This window comes from Penicillium hordei (assembly GCF_028827395.1).
Source record: "Penicillium hordei strain IBT 12815 chromosome Unknown utg000003l_segment0_segment0, whole genome shotgun sequence".
In the NCBI taxonomy this organism is placed as follows: Eukaryota; Fungi; Ascomycota; class Eurotiomycetes; order Eurotiales; family Aspergillaceae; genus Penicillium; species Penicillium hordei.
Window position 1 is genome coordinate 1,560,955 of NW_026623144.1, and position 25,432 is coordinate 1,586,386.

Sequence of the window (25,432 nt, forward strand, 5' to 3'; positions counted from 1 at the left end):
AAGGACCGGTGTATTTCGAGTTATACTCTTTGTCTAAATTTGGCTACTGTGTGTAGCCGTACGCGATTTTTGCCCCTTTTTTCTTTGTTGAATTTTCTTTGTTACAACCTGCATCTCATATCGCACTAACGAGTGTTGATCGAGGATGGCACGTCTCATTCACACACACCTGGACGAAGCAAACACCCCAGGTCCCCGCCCAGTACCATCTACATTATCGCCAGACGCATTTACTTCTGATAAAGAAAATCGCTATCAAGGTATCAATAAGAGAAGTACCGCTGTGATGGCACCGCGTTCACAGAGTAAACGACAGCGACTAGCCGACCGCCCCTCGAATGCCCAGCCTACCCAATCCGCCCAATCTTCTCGGTCTGCTCAGTCGGCTCGATCTGCGCAGTCGCAAGCATCATCTCAACGAACTAGTAGCGACACACGATACTATGACCCTGATCAGGACCCCGAAGAACGGAGAAGTGTACGGAGAGGACTTCGAGATCTGGGTAGGGAACTGAACGGTAAGTTGCTTTGTCTGGACTCGAGGCTTGAATGTAGTGCTCTAACAGCTTCACAAAGACACGCGCGGTGAGCTCATGCAGCCTGGAAATGATGGTATCCTCAATATTGTCGAACAAGCAAATCAATTCTACGCCAAGGTGAAGCAGACCGCCGATGCTACCCTCGATTCGCGCATCCTAGTCAATACCGCCGACTTAACGCACAAGAAAGCCACCCAGCTCGCCCTCGGTGACACCTCTGCCGGTATTGATGTAGACGAGTTTGTCTCCAAGTGTGTATCGTTCATGCGTCGCGGCCCGAACAATGCGACGGCTTCAACAAACGGGACACAGGGACGCCGAGCGCGCCCTGGTAGAAGCCAAAGAGATCCCGATGCTAGTGATGAAGATGACGGCGATGCGATGAACTGGGACACACTTGGCCGATCGGCCTGCTTTCCTAACAATGCTCGTCCGGCCGTCTCTGGATGGTTGCTGGGACCGCTGTCAGTACAGAAGCGTACGCGGCAACAGACACAGCGAAGAGTAGCGGAGCGTATCGATCCGACACAAGCCGTGGCGCCCCGAGAAATGGCGCAACATGATCTTGGCCAGCAGGACAGCACGAATCTGACCCAGATTTGTTCCGAGATCAACAAGCTGCTTGCCAATAACCAGCGTAAAAGTCAGGAAGCTGCCGAGACAGAGCTTCATGGCGAAGCAAATCTTACCCCGGAGAAGGTGCAACAGGTCATGGATAAGCACAGCGTGGCAGACGACGGTGGAATTCCCTTGTTTCGCTTTTGTATCAACCCGAAATCTTTCGGGCAAAGCGTGGAAAACTTGTTCTACGTGAGCTTTCTCGTCCGAGACGGCACAGTGGGTGTATCAACAGATAGTCGCGACTTGCCGACCCTGCGTGAGTATTTCAACATGACTGGTTGATGAAGCACTAATAGTTTGACAGATGCGGCTGCGCCATTCGCCCCTAGTGAAGCCCAAAAAAAGGGCGTGCAGAAACATCAGGCGGTCTTTAGCCTGGACCACGATACGTGGTCCGAAATTATCGATGTGTTCAAGATTAAAGACTCAATCATCCCCCACCGCGAAGAGCAAGAGCAAGAGACTGGGCTAAGTTGGTATGCCTAAGCTTCTTCCGAAGACGTGATTCCACGAGTCAGTATGTGTTTTGCAAGATATATACCCCTTGATCTTTTGGCTTGCATTAGGTCAGTTTAATAATTTAGCTTCGTAATGTGAATATGCCAGTTGCGTTCTATAATATCCAGCACATAATCTGGAGTATGAACGCTTATAAAGCACAAAATCGAAGAATTCTCAAACAATAAGCTACTTGGATAGTCTCTTTTAATGCACATAACCCATGTATGTATAAAAGTAGATCAGGTAGTTACCGAGGTCTTTCCAAGCGATGATAAATCCGACCAGGCTCGATCCAAAGTGGAGTGGCTGATAAGCTTCTACGTCATTATAAGCTTGTCTGGCCACTTTCTTTCTCCCCGAGGAACTTTTTAAACCTCTTACAATTCAGCTTTTCTCTTCTCTGCTGCTGTGAGATTTACAATATACCTATACCTGCAAGACACCATCAACTGAGCCGTCCAACGCCAGGGAGCGCAACTCGAGAACTCTAAGCACAAACAAAGCCAAAAAAAAAAAAGGAAAGGCGTCAAAATGCCACAGCTCTTTCCAACCAACCCTTCTGCGACCATGGTAATCCGCCATGTGACGCCAGAAATTGTGACCATGAGTCTGCCATTCGCACGGTTTGGACACCTGCAGTTCGGCGGACGAGGGACGCTGGGTTAGTGCCAACCCTTACAGAGCCAAACCTACCAGGCGCATAATACCTCAGAGGACAGAGAATGATGTGGAGCCATGTCAAGCCCACGGGGGCCCCTTGTTTAAGATCTTGCGCTAACACTCCTTGCATGTGACAGTCAAGCTTGCTACTGGTTCCCTCGCAGTATTCTCACCCGTTAGCCTAACGCCCGAAGTCCGCGAGACAGTCGAATCCCTCGGTGGAAACGTCAAATACATCACGGCGCCAGATATCGAACACCACCTCAATATCACCCCGTGGAAGAACGCATACCCACAAGCAGTGATCCTGGCGCCTGAGGGTCTGTATGAGAAGCGACAATCGAACCCGGAGTTCCAGGACACCCCGTTTGAGCATGTATTCAAGAAGGACGATAAACTGCCGCGGTCGATATCGAAGGAGTTCGATGCTGAGTTTGAAAGCGAGTATGTGTCTGGCCACGGGTCGCGCGAGCTGGTGTTTCTACATAAGCCCACGGGCACGGTTATTGAGGCGGATCTGCTCTTCAACCTGCCCTCTAAGGAGCAGTATTCCAAGACCCCCGAAACGGAGACTAATTTCCTTACGAGGCTTATCATGCCGCTGTTATCCACCAAGCCGCCAGCTACATGGCACAGACGGTTTGCATGGTATATTCTCTCCAAACAAGATCGGGCGGCGTTCGATGAGTCCATGAGAAGGATTGATCAATGGGACTTTGATCGTTTGATTCCTTGCCATGGCGATACTATCGAGACTGGTTCCAAGGGGATATTCCGTGATGTGATGGCATGGCACTTGGATCGGAAGAATACGTAGACTTCTTGTCTTGTCGAAACTATTGTAATATTTGATACTTTTATTTTGATTTAGGTGTTGCGGAGGGGAGGTCATTATTATGCATCAGTATGTAATTTTTTTTTTTTTTTGGGGACGTTGTAGGCAGCATTATTTCGAATTTGATCCTTTCTCTTGGCTTTACCAAAGTGGATATACACTTGTGCTTGTGGTCGTTGCTATTCATAGTATCATAGGCCCACTATTAGCTCGAGTTAAAAACTTTTGCATCACTCGCATGCTTCTGGGTTCTTCCTGGATGTACTCTGTACATTTTGATGTTTTGCTATGTCTGCCTAGTTCGGCTATACCTCCACTTGTCAGACGTCAAATACTACTATGTAGTAATAGTGAAAATGGTTTTATAATCAACACAATGCGAAATAACTCAATATCCTCATAAAGATATGAGTAAAATAAACAAAATCAAGCTTGTCAAGCAAGACTCCGTGGGCCCCACGTCATAGGGCTGAGAGAGGAGCAAGTCAGATGACCCAAATTAAAGATGATGTCAATGTCGTCAGACGTGTGCAAGGTCTCTTCGCTTCAAACCGGATCTCCTCCGTCCACGGCAGCTCGGCAGTCTACAATGTATGTTTAGAAAACCCACGCACCTGTCAGACAGCAACAAGGATCGCCCTGAGTGGAGACCGATTCTGCACCAAATCAGAGCTATCATCAATAGTCCATGGGATCGACAGTCAACTCGCCACCCAAAGAGCAAGCCACTGAAGTATATCACAATCCAGCACAGAGCCCGTATTCTAGGTTAGCACATCGTGGCTTTTTTTTTAACATGGGGAAGCCGGGTCTGGGGAAGACAGGGACGATATGGAGGCAACAGAATACTTCCAGGGCTATGCAGTACCTGTACGCCCATATTCCTCACAGCCCATAGGCCCACTCCTTGCTCCGATCGTTAAGGAGCATTCAGCCACAGTCCACATCAGCGGTCAGTCCGCCACGAAAAGTCGATCTTTTACTCACCCAGGCCTAGAAAACGGTTGGGCAGTACACACTTAGACCAATAGTGACCTCGGCTTGTTGGAAAGAATTGTATACGGAACTGATCTGACGACACCAGGAGGCTTAGGCTGACTCGATTGGTCGCGTTTAATGCAAGTTGTGCTTTGTTTTGGGTTCTTAGCTAATTAATATTTATTTTTCTGGTTTATTGGGCTTTAATAGTCGTCCCTTGCTTTAAAAGCACTCTGTTGCTCCCTCTCAGACTTTCTTTGTTTGTGCGACCTGATACGTTATATAGCTTCTCGTGTTCCCCAGCCCATACTTCTTATCCCACGCTGCATCTTCTCACACAAGCTTAACGCATTATCTCCGTACACAAGAACGTTCTTCATATTTATTCAACGAACAGCTTATTGATTTGGCAACACCTCAACAATGCCCGTCATTTCACGTCTTGTGTCTATCATCCTCCGCGTTGCGGAGATCGCCTTTGCAGCTGTGAATAACCCATATCTACACTAACTGTTAAATCGCATCTAACTCTCTTCCAGGTGGTCGCAGGTGTTATCGGGCACTACCTTGCCGAGGTTAACCACAGTGGTGCAGATGTTGACTGGTGGCCCCAGTCGCGATGGATCTATACCGAAGTAATTGCCGGCTTATCAATATTGCTTGGCCTCATATGGTTGATCCCGTTCTCTTCGGGATTCTTCTCCTGGCCTAGTACGTGCTGGATATCCTACCCCGTGAATCTAGACAAACGCTTACTGGAATCTAGTGGACATTCTCATTTCGTTTGCTTGGTTCGCTGCTTTTGGTGTCCTTGTCGACACCATCCGCCGCTTGCCCTGCGGCAGCATCTGGTCCTGGCACTTTAGAGGGGACCAGACATGTGGCCGATGGAAGGCAGCCGAGGCTTTCAGCTTCCTTTCTGCTATTATCTGGCTTACTTCTGCTATCGTGGTATGTGGTGAGATTCCCTGATCCACATGAATAACTACTAATAGGCCCCCAGGGGATCTGGTTCACCTTCCGCGTTCGCCAAAACACCACCGATGGAGTGTAAGTGATCAATACGCATCTTCGAATAATACGGTCATTCTCGAGTGATACTGACATACTGAACAGTCGCCGCCGCCGCTGGGGTCGCTCCGCTGTCTAGATAATGACGTCGAATCATCAAGCCTCTGCATAGCAGGCATTAACACCAATACTTCGTCATGCACCCATACGCATCGTGCCTCGCACTCAGCACAGTGTTGGTGACATAAATCCTTTCACGATGCTCTTGTGTTTGCCTCGTGATTTGAAGGCCAACGAATTACGACTTACCTTGATACCCTCGGTGGAATAATATCTTTAGTGCTTTGTTCGCGATTTGACTATTGATTTTGCTGCGAAGTCCTTTTGAAATCTATTCCTAATACATATAGCTCATTTGGGCATCGTTGTCTATGGATACACCAGCTTGTGCCGCAGTTATTACCATATCTATCGATATTGCTTCAACGGTTCTCAAATACTTTGTTACACCCACCCCGTCTAGTTTAAAATCCCTAGCCGGAGTAACAAAGAACCGTCAACAAGGCCTTTATTTTCCAAATCTCCTTGTTCTATGCTTCTCCCTTTTGGTCTTTGTCCACTTGTCTTTTATTCGTTTTTTTCCTTTTCGCTAACAATAATAACCTCACCGTTGTCGGAAGCGCAGCGTAGAAACAACATAAATTGGCCTCCAGCCTAGACAGTTCTTGACAATCCACTCTTGCTAACCTCCGAGTTAGAGATTCATCTTCTCTGGTCATCGTTACCACAACCCATTATAATATATTCCGCTAGCCTCGGACTTGTGGTATCAGTAATAAGCCATGTCTGTTATGCTAGACAACACTTCAGCCCCGCTCTTTGAGATTGCACGCACTGTGTTTCAGGCCGGCTACCAGCGCCTCATTGACGACATCTTGCACATTGGATTATCGCTTGAGGACGAACTCAATGACAGGGTGGGTCAGCTCCATCTATCATTGGAGCAGCTGAAACGAGCCAGACGGATGATGGCCATTGATTGCTCGACAAGTGAGCTTCTGCATGTTGTCCCTATTAGATTTCTCACCGTTCTGATCGACCACCCCGGACAGGACCCAATGTCCGAGTTTGACTGGGCCTGCATTTTAAATACACCATTGAAACTTTGAGTATGCTGATTGGCGACTTTATGCGGCACAGGGAGCCCGCTGATGTTGCCTGCAACCTTGAGACTCAGTCATTCCTCTGGGACTTAGGTATGCCTTTCCCTGTGACGATCTCCTACACTGAGGATTCCGCCCTCTAGGTGGGGTTGTGACGGACTGCGTGCAATCTTCAATTGCAATGGACTCTGGGTGTATATCAGCCCAGGTCTGGAACGGCGATACCAGGTCGATTTCCTCTTCGTTCAACATTCTGCTAACTAAGGAGACCGAAAGACTTGGTGTGTGGTGGTGGAAAATATAATTTTCACATACCCTTTCGAAAATTTCACCAATTTTTAGGCTAGAAAACAAGAGATTCTGTATAAGAGTGACTCCTCGAATCGGCGCAAAAGCGCGGCGTTTCATTCTCGGGCAGCCCAGAGCCTCACCCCGTAAGATGAACACGATCATCACAGCCTTCCTTGGTGTCGTTATTGTTAAGCGAGTTATCCTTGTTCTGGATTCAAACTGATTTCTGGCAACAGCCCCCAATAAGCTGATCAGACCTGAAGATTCGGATGAAAATTTCGGAGAAAGTCTCACTAACTGAACGGGCCCCGAGACTAGGGCCCGGCTGGTAGCCTTTCGGGGTAAATCATGTATATATAATCATATACTTGAACAAGTATATCACAGAAGGATAGAAAGAAAAGTGAAAACATGATCAGTCATCAGCCTCAGTTTGACTCGACTAAAAAGGGTAAATAAAGCCACCGAGAGAACAAAATGCTGTCTATCACTCCACAGACGGTGTCACCGTTTACACTGCATAGCATCAAGGAGACTGCAGCCATTGTGTCCGCCGAAGAGATACACAGGGCCTCTGAAAACTCGCCATATCACGTTCTTAGTGATGGACTTCAGTTTCCTAATGAAGACCAGCGCTTCTGGTGGGGAGTGGTGGCTCCAACCATTCAGGAACTTATGAGAAAATCCGAGTATGACATCGCTCATCAATACCAGCACTTGATCTTCATTTATCGATACATACTCCCCCCAAGCCGGATGGTCGGCCCCACTGGCACTCTTTCATGACCGATGACTTCACTCCCCTCGAGATCAGTGTCAACTTCCATGCGGGCAAAGCTACCGTTCGCTTCGGCTTTGAGCCTATTTGTGATCTGGCCGGGGCTGAAAGGGATCCTGCGAACCGGCAAGCAAGCGAAGACTTTCTGGGCAAACTTGGGAATGACGTTCCGCTAGGTGTCAACCTGGTCTGGTATCAGCACTTTGCCCAAGAATTGTTAGTCGCCCGGAAAGTCTGCCAGCCATCTTGGCCAAGTTCCCATCCGATGAGCACCAGACTCAAAATATGTTCCCTTTGGTTTCCGCACAGGCCAAGCCCCGATGCAGGCTTATATCATGCCACTGCTCAAATCGGCCGAGACGGGTATTTCCCCAAGCCACTTGATCTTCGACTCTATTCTGAAGCTCGACCGCGTGGATGCCCCGCTTGCTCCAGCCCTAGGCCTGATTGAGGCGTACATGGCATCGCACCCGGAAGTGCAGTCAGAAGCCGTGGCCTTCGACTGCGTTGACCCACGGGACTCGCGCATTAAGCTCTACCTGCGAGTACCCCACACCTCCCTACGCCAGGTACTCGACGTCTATACCCTGGAGGGTCGACTCAAGGACGAAGCTACCGTCGCTGGTATCAAGATCCTTCGTGAACTTTGGCCTCTCTTGCTGGATATAGCTGCGGACTACAAGGATGAGGATCCCTTGCCAAACAAGACCCACCGCACCGCAGGTTTCCTCTACAACATTAAAATCCGCCCGGGCAAGACGTATCCCGAGCCTCAGGTGTATATCCCAGTTAGGCATTATGGGAAAAGTGACATGGCAGTTGCACAGGGTCTAGCGACATATTTCCGTCGCCAGGGATGGGATAGTCTTGCTGATTCGTATCCAAAAGACCTTCAGGTTAGATTGTGAGTTTTCTGCTAAGTATAGTTTTACTATTGGGGGCCATTGCTAATCAATAATCTCGCAGTCCTTCACACTCGCTCGACACTGAGCTAGGAACGCATACATATATTTCTTATTCCTACAAACAGTATAAGGGCCCAAATGTGACAGTATACTATTGTCCTCGGGTCTACTCACGACCAGCGAACTAGTAAGGATTAGTCTAAAGGGTGCTTTTTCAGTTTTTCTTTTTTCCGTTTATTTTATCTGCTTTTGTTATAACGTGCCCAAGATCCTTGGATCCATGTACTTCAGCTAGCTTTCATTTATTTTTACCTCACTCATGTTTTCTTCTAATGTTGAATGTCATCCGTCCTACTTAGACATGTAAATCTCAATTTTGCTACACTAGCCCCGGAAGCTTGTATTCGGTATTTTTTCGCTATCTTTAGGCAAGCAGTGTCTATTAATCTGACATCAGCGTCAGTTTAAACCCCTCCTTTAGCAAGGTTTCTTTTATAGTGGCGTTGGAAATGTTTCAAATCTGCGGGGCTTAATGATCACTTCCTCGTATGTTCCCTGAACAAGCAGTTTAATGCGCGACTCTAGGTGTATTACCTGAACCATAGTTCTCTGTATATATGTACATACATGTAGGCACATACTCCTACGAGGCTAGGAGCGGGGCTGGCATAAGGCTACGCGCAGAACATGCGTGGGCCCACCCTTTTGCCTGAGAATGAACGGAGCCCCGTAGCAATAATGGAGATGCCTGATTTTGTATGCAGTCCAAGGGCTTTATTTTTAGACTTGTAAACACCAGCAGAATCAGAATACTTTGATTACTGTCGAATACTAAGTCCGAATACATGGTAGAAACCAGGTAATATACCGGAAACATCATGTGACATTGGGTACCAGGCATACCATACAAAAGTACATATTACAGTTAGTCATCATTGTCCGCACAGATTGTTGAAAAAGCGGGTTTTGTCATTTTAATTAGTTAAGAGTTGTCAACATTGGTCATTTATACCATAAATTGTTCGTATACCAGCTTTCTGTCAATTACTAATACATATGTAATAATAATTCAGGTATTTCAACTTTTCTGCCGTTCGAAAGTAAGGCATTTAGGCATCAAAGGGGGTTTTGGACCTTAGCCCCCATACGTCTTCGTACACTAACCCCTTCTTAGGAGGGAGTATGCCGTCCGAATCTCAACACACAGGGTTTGGTTGAAATAACTGCATTCAAAGGCCATGTTCCAGCCATTTTGCCAAGCAGTATGTAATCACTTGGTCTGTGCCTGAATTACCAAGATATTACGGCCCCATAGTACCCCAGTCGCACATATGCAGTGTTTGATTAATATACTGCACGAATAATATAGAGACATGCAAACTCAGCTAAATATTTGATCCATTCGGCTATAATTGGCCGGTTATGGCTAGCCGCTAGTAGGTACTCTTCATCTATGATAGGTGGTACTGCAAAATACGCCAAGCTCTCCGCCAGTCAGATAGTTGGCATTACGCCTCTCTTGGTGGGTGTTCTATGGTTTGGCTCATATCCATAGATGCTAACCTAGCACACTATCATAGGGAACTTGGGAGACCATTCGAGTGGGGATAAACACCCCCGGCTCGTACGAAGGGATTCAAGTATCCTTGTTTTCCACTCGGCCGATGCTAATGTAAGTGCAGATGTGAGAAACTGTAAATAGAACACAACCACCCACAAGATACAAGAACAAGCATGACTCTGCGATCCGTTCATCTATACCAATATTTCAACCATCATGACGAGTCTTCTCAATAGTCCACAGCGCCCGCATAGTCAGTTACGCAAAGCTTGTAACTTCTGTCATCAGTCAAAAGTGAGCTGAGGGTGGGTTATAGTCTAAATGCGACACTGCTAACGTTTCTGAACTATTAGGTCAAATGTACAGGTTATAGTCCATGTGCCCGATGCATAGAGCTGGATATACCCTGCCGATATGAATATGTGGTTCGGACGGGCAAGCCCAAGGGGTCCCGCAACAGGAAGACCCTCGAAAAGGCGCAGCGGCTGCGACAGGAAGCGATGATGAAAACCAATCAGCTTTGCTCACAGCCACATGCAAAGGACAGTAGCGGCAGCAGCACATATAGTGCAACCAGTGAAGGAGAGCATTCAAGATCGGATATGAGCACCGGAGACGACATACTAATGCCATTGAACTGGGACAGCAAGTGGATCATGTTCACAGATGGAGGCGAGCTACAACCAAATAGAGAGATTTGGCTACAGCCCGACGAGGTAATGGGATGGGGACATATGGAAGAGGCTCTTCAACTTGCTCCCCTCTCCAGCACAGATCTCCCATTCATCCCAGACTGTCTACCACTACTTAATGCAAACCCGTATGATACTCCCGCCTCCGGGGCGATCACTATCGAGACGACGAGTATCGCTTCTCAGAAATGCGCTTGGGTTGGCCATCTCCAAGACAACATAGTCCAGTTAAGCAGCCTGACACAAGATCCCTGCGAACGTGGCCGCTTCGATCGGGGAATGCAAATTATTAACAATGCCTGGGCTACTATCCGAGCGACCTTGCAATGCGAGAGTAGCGAGCACTACTCTCAACTGTTCTTCTCTATGTTATGGTGTATCCGGTTGGCCTGTGGCTGGTTTTAATCGAGAGCATCGTTGGAACAACGTGAAGCTCCATTAGCATGTTACCCACCCTCCGCCAAAGGGATTGACATTCGATGCGGCGAGTATGAAATTCCTCACAAGCAGGTCCACGTAATGCACGGATTCCTAATCCACATGGCGGTCCGGGATGGCATCGGCCTTTTGAGAGGTCTGCGTTGCATCCTGGAGAAAAAGGAACCATCGACACTTGATACACAGGCCAATGTGGTATCGCTTACCACCGTGGATGTTCAATGTAACTTATCGGTTCTAGCTCACTGTGAAGAGGAGATGTTGAGGGTTTTGTATGTAGGAAGGGACCTATTGTCGATTGATGCGAGTTTGATGTCGATGGGATAGAAAGAGAAGATGTCATGTTTAGTAAAAGATAACTTGGAAGCCTGTTTTATTTTATTCTCTGAAAAATACCATATAAAAGATCTTATGAGACTTCTCAATCTTCGTTCCCGTCTTACAAGCCCTTGTTTAGGTCGTAGTTCATAGCTAAAAAAATTTGCGGAAAATTTGCACCGGCTGCGGCATTAGACTCCGCCGAAACACTCTCTGAGACACTCCCAATCCACCAGAAATAAGGGGCTCTAAATCGATATCGTACGGACTCCGTAATACATAATGGATACATTCTACGGGGCCGTAAAGCTAAATACTAGCCCCCGTGGATCGCGCCCTAACCAGATCGCAGGCCATTCCGATTGCAAAGATTCATTATATCCACACTTTGAAATTTCTAGATTTAGGGTACCAACAAATTAATCTATTCTTATTGGCTCACGTCTTAGGAAAGAGTAAGCAAGTCCATTGACGGGGTGGACCAACGATATTAGGCCAATCGCTCAATCAATGACGGCATGTGCCGCTAACAGGTGAGGCAATTTCCTTTTCGTTTTAGCGTCACATCAAAATCTCTGCCCGAAAGAAAGAGGAACGGAGTACTCCGTATCGTGTTTCTCTTTCTTTCTCTTTCTTTCTCTTGACCTTGCACCTCCCCCGTGTAGATATGGAGCAAAGAAATAGCCTAATCAAATTACCCCCATGCGTCATCAGGGTTTTCCAACAGAATGTCCAGTTTACGGCCGAGCATTGCATCCCGTGGGCCCGGGCTAGAAACCAGGAGAGGAGTTGAAAAAATAAGCCGGCATGTGCTATGAATTAATTACCTTTTACGGGATATTTTTGGCCACAGCGTTTACAATTCTAAAAATAAAGCCCTTGGAATGCATACAGATTCAAGTATCTCTTTTATTTTGGGCGGTTGCAAGTCCAAAAAATGAAGCTTTTAACCTCCATAAAAATTCAGGTACCTCCATTATTGCTGGTGGCTGCAAGTCCAAAAGCTTCATCTAGCAGGTTGACGTATTAACAATTTACAGTACACTATATTAGGGCGGTATATAAAGTAGTACTAATTCAGGTATCCAGGCATCAAAATCTCCCGACAAGGGGGTTTGACCTGGCCCCTATAGTTACGTCTTCGTAGGGTTAGTGCAGTGGGCTTCAACTGCCAATTGTCTTTCAATTTCTGACTCCAGGGTTCTTTTGGCATCATGGTGTAGTAGAAAAATGAGTAGGAAGTTGATGTAAAAGAGCAAAGTTTCTGTTTTCTGGGTAATATCTGTATTAGGGGACAGATCCCAACTACGGTTGGGGGCTGGTAAGACGGCTACTCGGCGCCTTTGGGGTGTTGGGCCGTCCGAAGGGCCGGGTAAAGCTTTTGACGTACTAGCCTTTTTTTATACGTACCTAAGTCCACACAAAGTCACTACGGAGTAGTATATCTAATAAGCACTTCGTAGAGAGGATGTATTCCCTTTTGGCAAATTAATATTTGAGTATCTCAACATACTGAAATAAGAAAATTATATAAAATTGCCATGTCACGCTACGCCTAAAGTACCATGATATAATAACTATAGAATAGAATATGTCGGTGAAATACGGTATGATGCCTTGGTATCCTAGCCCTAAACTTCTAATTACGATAATGTACGGAGTACTGTCTGAACTGTAAACCTCTCCTATTATATAACTATGTGAATCGAATCACATAGTTGCGTTAATTAACGTATTTCACTACCGAGCCGCCCACCCAAAAACACTTCGTGATTGCGATATATATATTCCTGGCTTTCAGCACTGTAATTTTCAATACTATAATAATGCACCTCTTCGATTTTCTTAAGATTGATATATAGTATTTAAAAGTCTTATTGATAGCTATCGATATGCAACGAAATCAAACAAAAAACGCGGATATTAAGATATAAGGTTATAGAATATCGCATTTACTATGTGTTTTTGGGGTGGGCGTCTCGGTAGTGAAATACGTACGTTAGTTAACTATAGCTAACTACATAATTTCTGGACTGAGGAGCCTTGGCGTTCTTTGTATTTTGGCGAGTAAAATATACTACGCTAATCCTGTTTGGTATGAAAATGGCATTTTTGATTTTGTATTTGAATAACAATAATGGCAACATCCGCCACTAGCTGCTGTCGCTAGCAGCGTGCGGATGCTTTAATAGTACAGAGTAGTTTGCATCGCATTTCCCACTTTTCCTCCCCTTCTCTTTCGCCATGTATGCCTCCCCCTTTCACCCCTCATCCACACAGTATCCTGCGGAATCGATTCCGTCTCCCCTGAGTAGCTTTTCTCGTCCCATTACCTCTTGTCTGCCGTGTCGTAGTCGCAAGGTCAAATGTGACCGCCGGCAACCGCTATGCTTGGTGTGCGAGCGAGGCGATTATGTCTGTTCTTACGTGTCAAAGCCTCAGTCACCGGGGCTGGCCTCGGAGATGAGCCGGGTCACCAAATCCAGCAGTGCCCCCAAGATCTCTTCATCCACGCTAGCCCGAATCAATCCCAGTCTTCAGCGTCTTGGTAACCTCATGGCGCAAGCGAAAGCATATGAGGCACCGGCGCATAGTTCCTCGTCGCTGGACTCATTCGCACCTACACGATCGGCGCCAACCCCCCTCAATGCATCGCCTCCACAGCCGCGATCGCAAGAAGATGCACTGATTCTCGATAATGGAGTCCCCCACTTTGTCTCCGGCAAACACTGGGCCTGGATGGCAGCGGAGGTGTGCTCCCTATTGTACTTAAAGTTTATACTTATGCCAATGCAGAGAGGTACTAACCGAGTGTCCTCTGCTCATCTAGCTCCAAGACATCCAATCGGTTCTTGCAGAATCTCAGAATTCCTCCCCCGAACAGGCGCTCGAAGATATCATCTGGGACGCCGGTTCACCTATAGATAACGGTACCTTCTGGCCCGATACACGAGAGGATTGCTATTTACTCCTGAATGTTTTCCTGGACAATGTCAACCCGATTCACCGAATTGTCCATCGTCCAAGTCTGGCCCGTCGCTTTGACGCATTCATTCGCACTCATTACCCCCTTGAGAATGATCACACCCCTAACATAGCGGGGAGTAATCTCAGTATGAATTTCCACCTGAGTAATAATATGGACGCGTTCGAGCCGTTGGTCATGTCCATCTTCTACGCAGCCGTCAACAGTATGAGGGATACCGATATGGCCACCGTGTTTAGCACGGACAAGTCCTACCTCCTGAATCGATACCGAATGGGAACGGAGGTGTATCTGAAACGGCAGAAATTTATGACCTCTAGGAACTTTGAAGTTTTGCAAGCATTTGTGATTTTCCTGGTAAGTTTAAGAGAGCAAGAAAAGAAAATCCTCAGTATTGAGCTAATTAAGATTTACACTCCAAAGACCGCGCAATATCGGGAAGATGATATGGGGAAGGTATGGCCGTTGACTGGGCTGGCTATTCGAATGGCGACGGTCCATGGACTACACCGGGACCCCTTAGCTCTACCGCTGGGGACGATCGATGTCATACAGGTGGAGCTGCGTCGTCGCTTGTGGGCGCAGATCTGTTACTTGGATTTCCGTGCGGCGGAGGATCATGGGTTTGCGCCTTCGATTCATGAGTCGGACTTCGATACGTGTCGACCCGTCAGCCTAGATGATGTCGATCTGGTTGAAGGGGTAGCACCATCGGCCGCACTCTCGGATGTCCCCAAATTCACCGATATGACCATCTATCTCCTACGGATCACCGCTGTCCAGTATTATGGGCGTATTATTCAGGTAGCACTTGCTTCGCAAAAGCGATTGCGCTCCGGCCTCTGTGGTGCTATGAGCGAGGCCGAAGCATTAACGGAGCTACAAGGCCTGTTGAACACTGCTGAGACTATCGCGAGCGAGTTTGAGAAGAACCTAGACGATCTCGTTCGATACTGCGATAAGAGGGTGAGTATACAATCAATGGCCTTGGATTTGAGAAACCACTTGAAATCCAAATTCTGGGTCATGTTCTGGATTCAGATCACTCGACAAGATCGCGAAAAGATCATCAGTCCCGCTATGAGAAGAAAGTTAGCATTCCTTTCCCCCCTTTCAACCCTTCACCCAAAAGGGAAGGTAAATCTGTTTTTGCTAATACGTAGTATCAAACGTCAAGCATATTCGAGGATGCCGCCACAGTCATAGAGAACTGGTGTACTAACGCCTCTAGCAAGGCTTGCGAACCCTTCCAATGGCATCTACTCTCCCACGCCGGCTTCTACCTGATTCTCTACATACTGTCCGAACTCCGCAGTTCTGGCTTTCAATCCCCAGAGTGGGCCGATCTCCGCCAGCGAGGCCTCCAATTAGCGAACGCCATCTACGAGATTCGAGGTCAGCATACCACGGGTGCATGGCCCCAAATCATTTGGTTGCTGAATCGGATTCGGTTCCAGCAGGGTCTCAGTTCTGGTATCGCTAACAACCAGCATACTGGGACCGGTCCATCTGAGAATAATCATCCCATGATGGAATCGTTTACTGCTCCTCTGGGCCCGGCAGGGATAGGCCTTGATACGGCGAATTTCATGGGATTGGTGAATGTGGAAGACTTCGATTTTGCGGACTTCGCCAGTTTGGATCCGATGGGGTTTCCTGGGTTGTCACAGTGATTGATTGCTGGGCTTGCTGAGGAATTCGGTGTGTTGATTGGTTGATTATTTACTTCATATATATATCAATCAATCAATCAATCAAAATTCAATTAACCTATTGCAGTCTAACTAGTTGCTTATGACTATACAGGCGCTTTATCTAACTGAAGCAAGAACTTGTGAGATTATGTTAGGATCGCATGGTTTTCATTGGGTAGTAGTAATTACTAGCTAAATATAGAATGTATTATATCAGCGCTAAGCAAGGGCTTGGCCTAACGTATTTCACAAGCGAGCCGCCATCTCCAAAACACATAGTAAATGCGATAGATTACAATTTGAGATCTTAACAACGTTAGCCTATGAGCACCTTAACTTGTAGTCTAATGACCTTTTGATGATATCTAGCCTCTTTAGAGAGTTTGGGAAATGTTTAGCTCTTATTTATCGAGATATATATATTTCTAGCTTATAGTAATATAATTTTCCGTAAGTTTTGAAATAAGGCTAATATATTATTTCTATTTCTTGAAAGTGATATATAGTTTTAATAAGCCTTATCAAAAGTTATCGACAAGTAATAAAGCAAAACAAAAACGTGGTTGTTGAGATATAAATATAGAGAATGTCGCATTTACTATGTGTTTTGGAGATGGCAGCTCGCTTATGGTGGCGGCTCGCTTGTGAAATACGTTAGTTAGAGAAAATCCCTTAGTAATAGGCACTCGCTACTAATGACTTAGCCGAGTGCTAAGAAGTATTGTCCTAAGGCATCTAGCAAGTAGCTACCTTAGGCACCGAGAGTAAGTAAACCCTATAAATCTCTTAGGAGCATATAGTTTAGCTCGACGAGTCACGTAGACAGCCATCATCCGTTATTATGGCTTGGGGGTGCTTATTCCCGATGCTAGGCAATACCAAAAGTGGGCCCCGTTTGTCTGTAAGAAACACTACTCCCCTTTAGCCCTTTTATCTCGGTTGAAATGGCTGCCATAGATATTCCGTACCTTAAGGTATCATCCACTATACGGGCAGCTTTAAGTCAGATAAGCTATGCCAAGGCGATTGGGTGGTCAGAGCCCACAGGTACGACGGTGTATAGCGCTCAATTCTGGATGCCTGAATTTAATGCCTGAATGCCTTATTTTGGCCTAACTTACGCCTAAATTAACGTATTTCACAAGCGAGCCGCCACCACAAGCGAGCCATCATCTCCAAAACACATAGTAAATGCGATATATTCTATATTTATATCTTAACAACCACGTTCTTATTTTACTTCATCGCTTGTCGATAACTTTTGATAAGGCTTATTAAAACTATATATCACTTTTAAGAAATAGAAATAATATATTAGCCTTATTTCAAAACTTACGGAAAATTATATTACTATAAGCTAGAAATGAACCTGTATCGCTAGAACAGGCGAAAGAGTTGGGCGCGCCGCTAGCTCGCTAGCTATGCCGGACCCTACACTAACCAATATGGGTTGGTTGCTTGCGGGATATGATAAGACGTCGTAAGACGGGCACTTGAGCCCAATCAAAAGTTGTAAGCACTAAAATGCTAATAGATCGGCTACGTTATTCTTGGAAAACTGATGTGCTTGTCTGATTCAGGCTGTGCCTGACAGGCCTCGCAATCTATGGATCATCTAAGACCGCGACTGACCTCCTTATCCTCCACATTCCCTCTACGATCATAACTTACCTAATCCAAACCAGAACTCAAAGTCATTGTGAGGAGATATTGTAGTAAATTTCCGCCTACCAAAGATCTACCCTACCCAAACTCAAAGAGAATGCGTCCAATCATTCCCAGAGCCCTGAAGAGAGGGGACACAGTTGCCTTCGTCAGTCCCTCCGCACGTCTGAATGATATCCTGCCCGGCCCCCTCGAGCGTGGAAGAGCATATGTCGAGTCTCTAGGCTTTAAAGTGCGGATATTCTACACAGCTCTCGCAGCAGACGCTGGTATTGCCAAGTCGATCCGTACCCGCTGCGAGGAGCTTCATGCGGCTTTCCGCGACAGCGCGATCACCGCCATTATTTGCACGATAGGTGGTGACCATGCCAATGAGATGCTACCATTCCTCGACTATTCCCTAATCCAATCGCATCCTAAGATTTTTGTTGGATACAGCGACACCACTTTCCTCCATTATGCGATTAACTCTCGCACCGGCTTGCGCACATTCTACGGACCGTCCATCTTGACAGACATCTCCGACTTTCCGACACCCATGCAGTTCACCGTCGATCACTTTCTCCATGTCCTGACGAAGGCGGAGGATCCAGTAGGCCCTCTACCTCGCTCGCCTATCTACTCGATGGTACACAACGACTTTCTTTTTGGCGAAGAGGCCTCCGAGAAACCACGTGAGGTTGCTGCATCGCCGTCGTGGCGTTGGCTTCGCAGCGGTCGTGCCACTGGTCAGCTCTACGGGGGTACTGTTTCCTGCGTTGTGCGGCTTCAGGGGACCAACTACGCCCCTGGTTCCTGGAAAGGGAAAATTCTATTCCTGGAGTCCTCTATGGGCGACGATATAAGCCTTCCCTATTCCGTCAACGATTTCCGCAGCAGCCTAGTTGATCTTGCGTTATCGGGCGCGCTGCACGACATCAGTGGAATGGCCATCGGAAGAGGATATAAGTATGATCGCCAAATGCAGGACGAGATCGCTGGGGTTATTGGGGAGATCTTTAATGTCATTGTTGCCCGAGAGCCCGAGGGATTGCCAATCGTGATGAACGTCGACTTTGGCCATACAAGCCCGCTTCTGACTTTACCTATCGGCGCACTCGCTCAAATGGACTCCCATACTGATGAGTTCATGATATTGGAGCCAGGAGTGCAGGCCTAGTGGATGTCTACCCAGACCAGTCATGTGATGAATCAGTGAGGCCTAGGTGAATGCTCAGTGACTGCTCAGTGATTACTTAAGAGACTGCTCGCACCTGCCCAGGTGGGCACTAACTAGTTAACTATTGAGCACTCAGTCTACGCTCAAACCACACCCAAAGAAGCACATTGTCCTATAATACTACCTTGCGTCTACTTTTTGATAGCCCTCATCCGACTTCTTGTCATTTTCCATCAAACCCATCCTCGAAGTATCCGTGTGCAAGTTTTTCCGGTCCCAGGGCCAGTTGACAGAGCGGTGGGTCGAGTGGGGGCGACTGGTTCAATCAATCAATCAATCAATCAATCAATCAAAGTTCAATTAACCTGTTGCAGTCTAACTAGTTGCGTATGACTATGCAGGCGCTTCATCCAACTGAAGCAAGAACTCGAAGCCAAACGCCGAGCGGGATCTCTCCCAGAGCATATAGATGCTGATTGTAGTGAGTGCGGAATCAGCCCATTCCTATAATAGCCCATAAATCCAACCCCATCTATCCTATATATAAGAAATCGTTATATAATGATTGTCGTGGGGTGCACCCCCCACCTTCCATCTCTTACTCTCTCTCTCTCTCTCTCTCTCTCTCTCTCTCTCTGTATGTGTAAACCCCCCTACCTTAGTTTCTATTAATAGTGACGGTATCGTGGCCAGTTGATTGGTATATTAGTCGACTTTGGCTAAGTTTCTCGTTTTATAGTATTATTTGTCGTTATTGGCTAATGCCTATCGTCTTCTATACCTAGGTCTATGGCTGTAAGGCCTATCGGTTCGTCGTCGTTATTTTCCTCCTCGATTCTAACGTATTGAAACTGCTAGAGGAGACCTATCCGGTATATAAAGTTAACTATATAGCGGATAGCCTATAGGTTAGATATAATCTTGTTATAGTCTATATCTATGAATCTAATCCTAATTCTATCTAGTTACTCCTATAGTTTTATATATAGTATAATATACCGTAGATACTATATTAGAATGTACCTCGGTATTTGTAAGCCTTTATTATAATTATACCGGTCTGTCTCGGCTGCCTTAATTTTGAATAAGAAGTATCGAAGCCCGATCCGTATTATACGTATCTAAATCAAGATTGTATATTATAGTTTCGATAGTCCTTCGTATAACCGGAGTGTCTTCTTATTAGGCGCCTATACTAAGCGCTTTGTTAGAGCGGAGGTTCTCTCCCGCTCCTACTACTTCTCCTACCGCTCTCTAATTCGTTAGCGTACCGCTCTCTTAGTAGCTATAGTAAGGCGGATTATTAGTTTACCCGTTCCGCTCCCGGTCGTAACTCCTATCCCTATACTAAGAAGCGCTACGCTTTTTACTTCTCTATCGGTAAATTTATTGCTATCTATACTAACGTATATAGGGATCTATCTAATAGTAATATTTGTTAGATTTTGCTAGTCCTAGTTACGCGACCGGATAGCTTATACGTATACGTATATATATATAAGTACGTATTAGCTAGACGGTCGCTATAGGTTTTGAACTACCTAGATAGTAGCTTAGCTATCGGAGAAAATGATTACTTCTCGAGCTGTCGGTTATCTATTATTAAGATTTAAGTCTATACCCTCCTTAGTTTTAGTAAGTGCTATCTTAATACCGCTGAGCTCGGTAGCGTATATTATAGACTAAGAGTCCGTTCTAAGGTATTATCTTTATATCGTTATCTCCGGGTAATATCTAGCTATTAATACTCTAATATATCCTATAAACCCGCTTCCGTCTATGAAAATCATGCTAGTATAACTATAGTTATCGTAGGTAACGTTTTTATAAATGTTATTATAGGTTTTTAATACTACCTCTTAGTTCTTAATAAAATATGATATTCGTACCTCCTAAGGCGTAAGTACGAATACGCGTTTTTCCTCCTATTTCTCTCTCTCTTATAGGCGTAATAGCTTCTTTTACGTAATCGCTTTGGTTAGAGTCTACCTACCGATTCTTCTTTACGTTAGTTTCCTAGCTTCTTTTATGGTTTACGGGTATATCTATCGCGGGCTAGTAAGGATTTGTATAGCTATCTCTTCGACGATTTACTATAGTCGTAGTTTAATTAGGGTAATAAATAGTTTTATATCGAGTACTACCCCTACCGTTCCCTAGAAGGCACCGCTAATTAGGATTGTTATACGTTTTTAGATTTTTATAAGTTCGTTTATAAGCTTATTAAGACCTAGTATCGCTTTTATAGCTAGGTAGTACTACGTAGATAGTCCCTATAGTATCTATAGAATAATAACTACCTAGTATACCTTCTATATTACGATTAATAATAACCCCTAAGTAGAACCTAAGATTCCGCGGAGTACTTCTAGACTACTAGCTCCCTTTATAAGTATTTTCTTATGGTATATTATGAAATTGAGGTGCTTGTTAAGCTATATATCGAGGTATTTAGCTATATCGGTTAGTTTAAGGATAGTTGGTATATCTCCTAGAATAGTAACTAGTATATTGTTATAACTAGCCGGGTTATCTAGGATCTCCTAGATATCTATTATATCCTAGGCCGATATTATTATATCTAAGAAAGTGGTAGTAGTAAGCCGTAGGTTCGTAAAGTATATAAGTTCGAACTTATTAGGTACGAACTTAGCGGTATATTTCTTTACCTAAGTACTCGCTCTTTATAGTGCCTTCTCTAGTAACTTAATGTTTTCTTTATAGCTATTTGATACTACTAGAATATATATATCGTTAACCTATCTATATACCTCGCTCTCCTTATAGTATAGCCCCTATAATATATAGGCGCGAACTAGTAGTATATTAAAGAGTAGGAATAGGATCGGTAAGATTAGTGAGTCCTATAGTATATCTATTAGTATAGGAAATGCTTCGCTAAGATAGCTATTCGGTAGCTTAATTCTTATACTCTAGCTAGTAAGAAATGACTATACCTAGGAGGTAAGCGTACTAAGTCCTATCTATTATATATTATATAGTAACCTCTCGTAAGAGACTATATTATACGCTCTAGCGATATCTAGGAGTAGTATACTCGCTATCTTACCTTCCCCTTAGGCCTAGTATACTCGCCTAAGGATCAACTATATCGCGTGGTTAATAGAGATCCCTTTTCGTCCTTTAAGGTACGTATCTAGGAGTAGTTTGTGTTCCTCTATAAGCTATATAATTCGAGTTATAATAATTGCCTTAAGGACCTTACTAAGTATATTTAGTAATATAACTAGTCGGTACGATTTAGGGACTTGGTAGTCTCGCGGGCCGGCTTTATATAGTATTACTATAACGGAGGTTTGGAAGTGCTAGGGGTTATAGCCGATTCGGACGTAGGCGTCGAAGATTATAGTAAGGAGTAGGATAAATCTCGCTTCTAACTTAGATTCTAAACCTATTCTTATAAGGACTCGCTATAGTTTATTCGGTAGTATATTATATCTAGGTACTTTATCGGGTGGTACTTTCTTGATTGTAGCTCTTACTTTAGTGTTACTTACTAGTAGAAGCTAGTACTACTCTCGATAGCTAGCGTGGCTATATTGTATATCGGAGAGATCTACTTCCGGTGGCTATAGGAAGAATATCTTATAGAGTAGATTTACCTTCTCTTCGTCTATCTTTATAGCCCCTCCTTTAGCTATCTTTAGTACTAGTATAGTACTCCCTTACTATTAGCCCCGATTTCTAGCCTATTTAGCTACTCTCTATAAACCCTAGGGGCCTTAGTTTACCGCCTTTTTAATAAAGTTCTAGAAGCTACGCCGGAGAGCGGCTTTAATTATCTTCCCCTTCTAGTTCTTAGCTAGTTTATACGTCTCCTAGTCCTCCTTACTATATATCGCGAGATACTAACGAAATATATAACGAGAGTATTTAATAGCCTCTCTATATTCCTTAGTCTACGATAGAATAGCGAGAGGGCTCGGCCTAGCCTATAGCGTCGATTTGTAAACCCCTTATTATACGATATTGATTAGGTGGTTAACTACGTCGTTAATTTGTTAGGGTATTGTTAATTATAGTAGGGTTAGATATAGGAGATTGTTAGCTATAAATATATCGAATTTCTTAGTATCTATAGCCTTCTAAAGCCGCCTCTTCGTTTCGATAATTAGTACGGTATTAATATCGAGTAGCGTATAAATCGGGAGATGATTAGAGTTAGCGTAATAATCTAGAGCTAGCTCGTATACTACTAATCTCTCTATTAGGCCCGGTATACTAAAGAGTAAATCAATTATGGTTCGTTCGTTATTTTAATCTCTAGTGATTATACTAGGTTCTAGCTATAGATCTAGATCTATATCGTTATAGAGCTTAATAAGTCTATTAGAGCCTAGATCTTATATAGCCTTAATACCTCTCTAGGTAGGGTGGTAGAGATTGAAATCGCTAGTAAGTATAATATACCTCCTACCTTCTAATAATACGCCGAGCTACTCTACTATATCGGTAGTACTATACTTGTTATATATATTAAAGAAGTAGATCTCGCTAAGGCCGGCCTAGAATCTTACTTCTTAGTAAAATTCATTATATATATAGTGCGTCTAGTTGGTATCTATTCTCTTAGAGATATATATATATACTCTTGCTCTCCCTCCGCCGGTCTCCGCGCTAGACGGAAAGAGTAGTTTATATATCTATTTTAATAGGTGGTATATGGTATCGTTATATAGGTTTTCCTATGGTTCTTATACTATAATAATATCTATCTTTAAGACCTCTAGCTTCGCTAGGAAATCCGCTATAATAATATCTCTCGATCGGTATATATTATATTAAATAATAGTGAATGGTATATTATTTATTGATAGCTAGCGTTTCGATATACTTCTTAGTGAATTAGCGGGTTCTTCTCTTCTTCTAGATGTCCGCCTTATTGGTGAACTTTACGGATAGGGCCGATATTATGAGGTTAACCTAGTCGTCGAGTATACGTTTATTCTTGCTTTATAGGCTAGGCGTATATATTATTATATTGTTCCTAAAGATAGTGTTTTTCTTACCGGTGGTTTTACCCTTACCTATTGATAGACGTCTATTCCCGTTAGTACGGGATAGTATCGATGGCTGGTATTTGCTGGCCGATATCGCTAGTACCGATAATAATGGTATGCCTGGTAGTACTACTCCTTCGTCTTCGAGAACGTACGCTTCGCCTCTTACTCGCTTTTATATTATACCTATGTTAAGTATAGATCTAATTAGGCCCTTGCTCCTAGTTGTCGTCGAGGATAACGTCGATGCCCGGCTAGGTACCCTACGCCTTACGGGTTCTAAGTATGTTACTACTAGTATATAGATTGAACGATTAATTCCCTTTGCCGGCCTCTATACCGACTAGCGGATCGACTCTCTAATTATACTTGCCTTAGTGCTACTAATTATAAAGGTAGGTAGTGTATTATCTAGCTAGGGTTCTTAGACCTCCTATATCTCGGTATCCTCTAATATTAGCCCTTTCTTGCTACTCGCCGGTTGGCCTAAGCTTAGTGCTTTATTTAATGCCTTTATTATATCCTCCTATAATGCTAGCCCTTTATCGTCTATTAGCCCTTCGCTATTACTCGCCGGTTAGTCTAAGCTTATTATCTTAATTAATACTCCGGGTTGGTTTAGTAGCCTTCGCCCCTACCTAGAGCTATCCTTAGTAGAAGTTCTAGAGCCGCTACCTCCTAAACTCCTAGGTCCTATAGTGGTAGCCGCCGGCGTCCCCTATTTAGCCTCTCTGATCGAAAGGTACGCCGGTATCTAGTAGTACCGCTCTCTCGCCTATATAAGAACCTATACCCTCTCGATCTCTCTAATAAAGTTAGGGTATTGTTTCGACTATCTATTATATACGCCCTTATAGTTAGCGTACTTTCGTTTACTAAGAGTTATATCTTTTTTACGCTAGTAGTCTCGAGAATAATATTTTTTAGCGTAGAATATATACTTCGTTTTATTAGAATAGGTATTTCCTATATAGCTATATTTCTAGTAATTATGGTATTAGTGTATATATATAGCCTAGTCGTATAGGACTATGGTAAGTACCTCTAAATCCTAAAGTATTCTATTATTAATTGATTTGTTCGTAGTATACGGTAAGGTAAATTTAATAATTATTAAACCTGACTTTTTACCTTCTAGGAGGACTAGCTATAAGATCTAGGTAATCTTTATATCGTCTCCCTAATTAAATAGGTTTTTAGTAAGTAACTACTTAATGATCCCCTACTTCCGGTCTCTAAGCCTTATAGCTAAATTGATTCTGAGCGACTATATATTAACGTTATAGATAATAACCCCCTAGCTCGGTAAGCGTACTTCCGATCCCTTCTATAAATACTTCGCCTATATAGTTCGGTAGTATTATATGATCTCCGCTTCCTTCGTAGTATAAAGGCTTAGCGAGATATCCCCCGATTTTAATTGCTTCGCTATAATAAATTTAGCCGATACTACTATTACCCTATATGTAGTTTTTACTACTCTTATACGCGCTCTCTCCGCTAACTTCGTGATCTTAGTAGGCGTCTAGGCGCGGAAGTGCTTAATACTATCGGAATTACCTAGTTTAATAATAATCTATCGGTCCTAGATAAGATCGGAGGGCGTTATAGGGTTA

General features: G+C 44.4%; 8 protein-coding genes across 8 annotated transcripts; all 8 read left to right on the plus strand.

The window, feature by feature from the left end:
• Positions 1-145: 145 nt before the first annotated feature.
• Positions 146-1,646, plus strand: N7537_005834 (uncharacterized protein; the record flags this gene model as incomplete). Its single annotated transcript, XM_056896891.1, has 3 exons — positions 146-518; positions 577-1,416; positions 1,465-1,646. The coding sequence occupies 3 exons, from the start codon at positions 146-148 to the stop codon at positions 1,644-1,646; spliced, it is 1,395 nt and encodes a 464-aa protein (XP_056752676.1).
• A 582-nt stretch (positions 1,647-2,228) lies between these two features.
• On the plus strand, positions 2,229-3,138 carry N7537_005835 (uncharacterized protein; the record flags this gene model as incomplete). The annotated part of the gene is made up of 2 exons (XM_056896892.1): positions 2,229-2,322; positions 2,459-3,138. 2 exons carry the CDS (start codon positions 2,229-2,231, stop codon positions 3,136-3,138), a joined length of 774 nt encoding a protein of 257 aa, XP_056752677.1.
• A 1,419-nt stretch (positions 3,139-4,557) lies between these two features.
• N7537_005836 (MARVEL domain-containing protein) lies at positions 4,558-5,284 on the plus strand (the record flags this gene model as incomplete). Its single annotated transcript, XM_056896893.1, has 5 exons — positions 4,558-4,620; positions 4,674-4,845; positions 4,901-5,085; positions 5,138-5,184; positions 5,251-5,284. The coding sequence occupies 5 exons, from the start codon at positions 4,558-4,560 to the stop codon at positions 5,282-5,284; spliced, it is 501 nt and encodes a 166-aa protein (XP_056752678.1).
• A 703-nt stretch (positions 5,285-5,987) lies between these two features.
• On the plus strand, positions 5,988-6,451 carry N7537_005837 (uncharacterized protein; the record flags this gene model as incomplete). The annotated part of the gene is made up of 2 exons (XM_056896894.1): positions 5,988-6,271; positions 6,346-6,451. 2 exons carry the CDS (start codon positions 5,988-5,990, stop codon positions 6,449-6,451), a joined length of 390 nt encoding a protein of 129 aa, XP_056752679.1.
• A 930-nt stretch (positions 6,452-7,381) lies between these two features.
• hasE (7-dimethylallyltryptophan synthase hasE) lies at positions 7,382-8,367 on the plus strand (the record flags this gene model as incomplete). Its single annotated transcript, XM_056896895.1, has 3 exons — positions 7,382-7,631; positions 7,687-8,273; positions 8,344-8,367. The coding sequence occupies 3 exons, from the start codon at positions 7,382-7,384 to the stop codon at positions 8,365-8,367; spliced, it is 861 nt and encodes a 286-aa protein (XP_056752680.1).
• Positions 8,368-10,445: 2,078 nt separating this feature from the next.
• N7537_005839 (uncharacterized protein) lies at positions 10,446-10,940 on the plus strand (the record flags this gene model as incomplete). The annotated part of the gene is made up of 1 exon (XM_056896896.1): positions 10,446-10,940. The coding sequence occupies one exon, from the start codon at positions 10,446-10,448 to the stop codon at positions 10,938-10,940; it is 495 nt and encodes a 164-aa protein (XP_056752681.1).
• A 2,595-nt stretch (positions 10,941-13,535) lies between these two features.
• Positions 13,536-15,950, plus strand: hasF (Zn(II)2Cys6 domain-containing transcription factor hasF; the record flags this gene model as incomplete). Its single annotated transcript, XM_056896897.1, has 4 exons — positions 13,536-14,042; positions 14,122-14,634; positions 14,701-15,243; positions 15,441-15,950. The coding sequence occupies 4 exons, from the start codon at positions 13,536-13,538 to the stop codon at positions 15,948-15,950; spliced, it is 2,073 nt and encodes a 690-aa protein (XP_056752682.1).
• A 1,466-nt stretch (positions 15,951-17,416) lies between these two features.
• N7537_005841 (S66 family peptidase) lies at positions 17,417-18,679 on the plus strand (the record flags this gene model as incomplete). Its single annotated transcript, XM_056896898.1, is given in 3 exon segments — positions 17,417-17,451; positions 17,754-18,584; positions 18,604-18,679. 3 exon segments carry the CDS (start codon positions 17,417-17,419, stop codon positions 18,677-18,679), a joined length of 942 nt encoding a protein of 313 aa, XP_056752683.1.
• Positions 18,680-25,432: the final 6,753 nt, after the last annotated feature.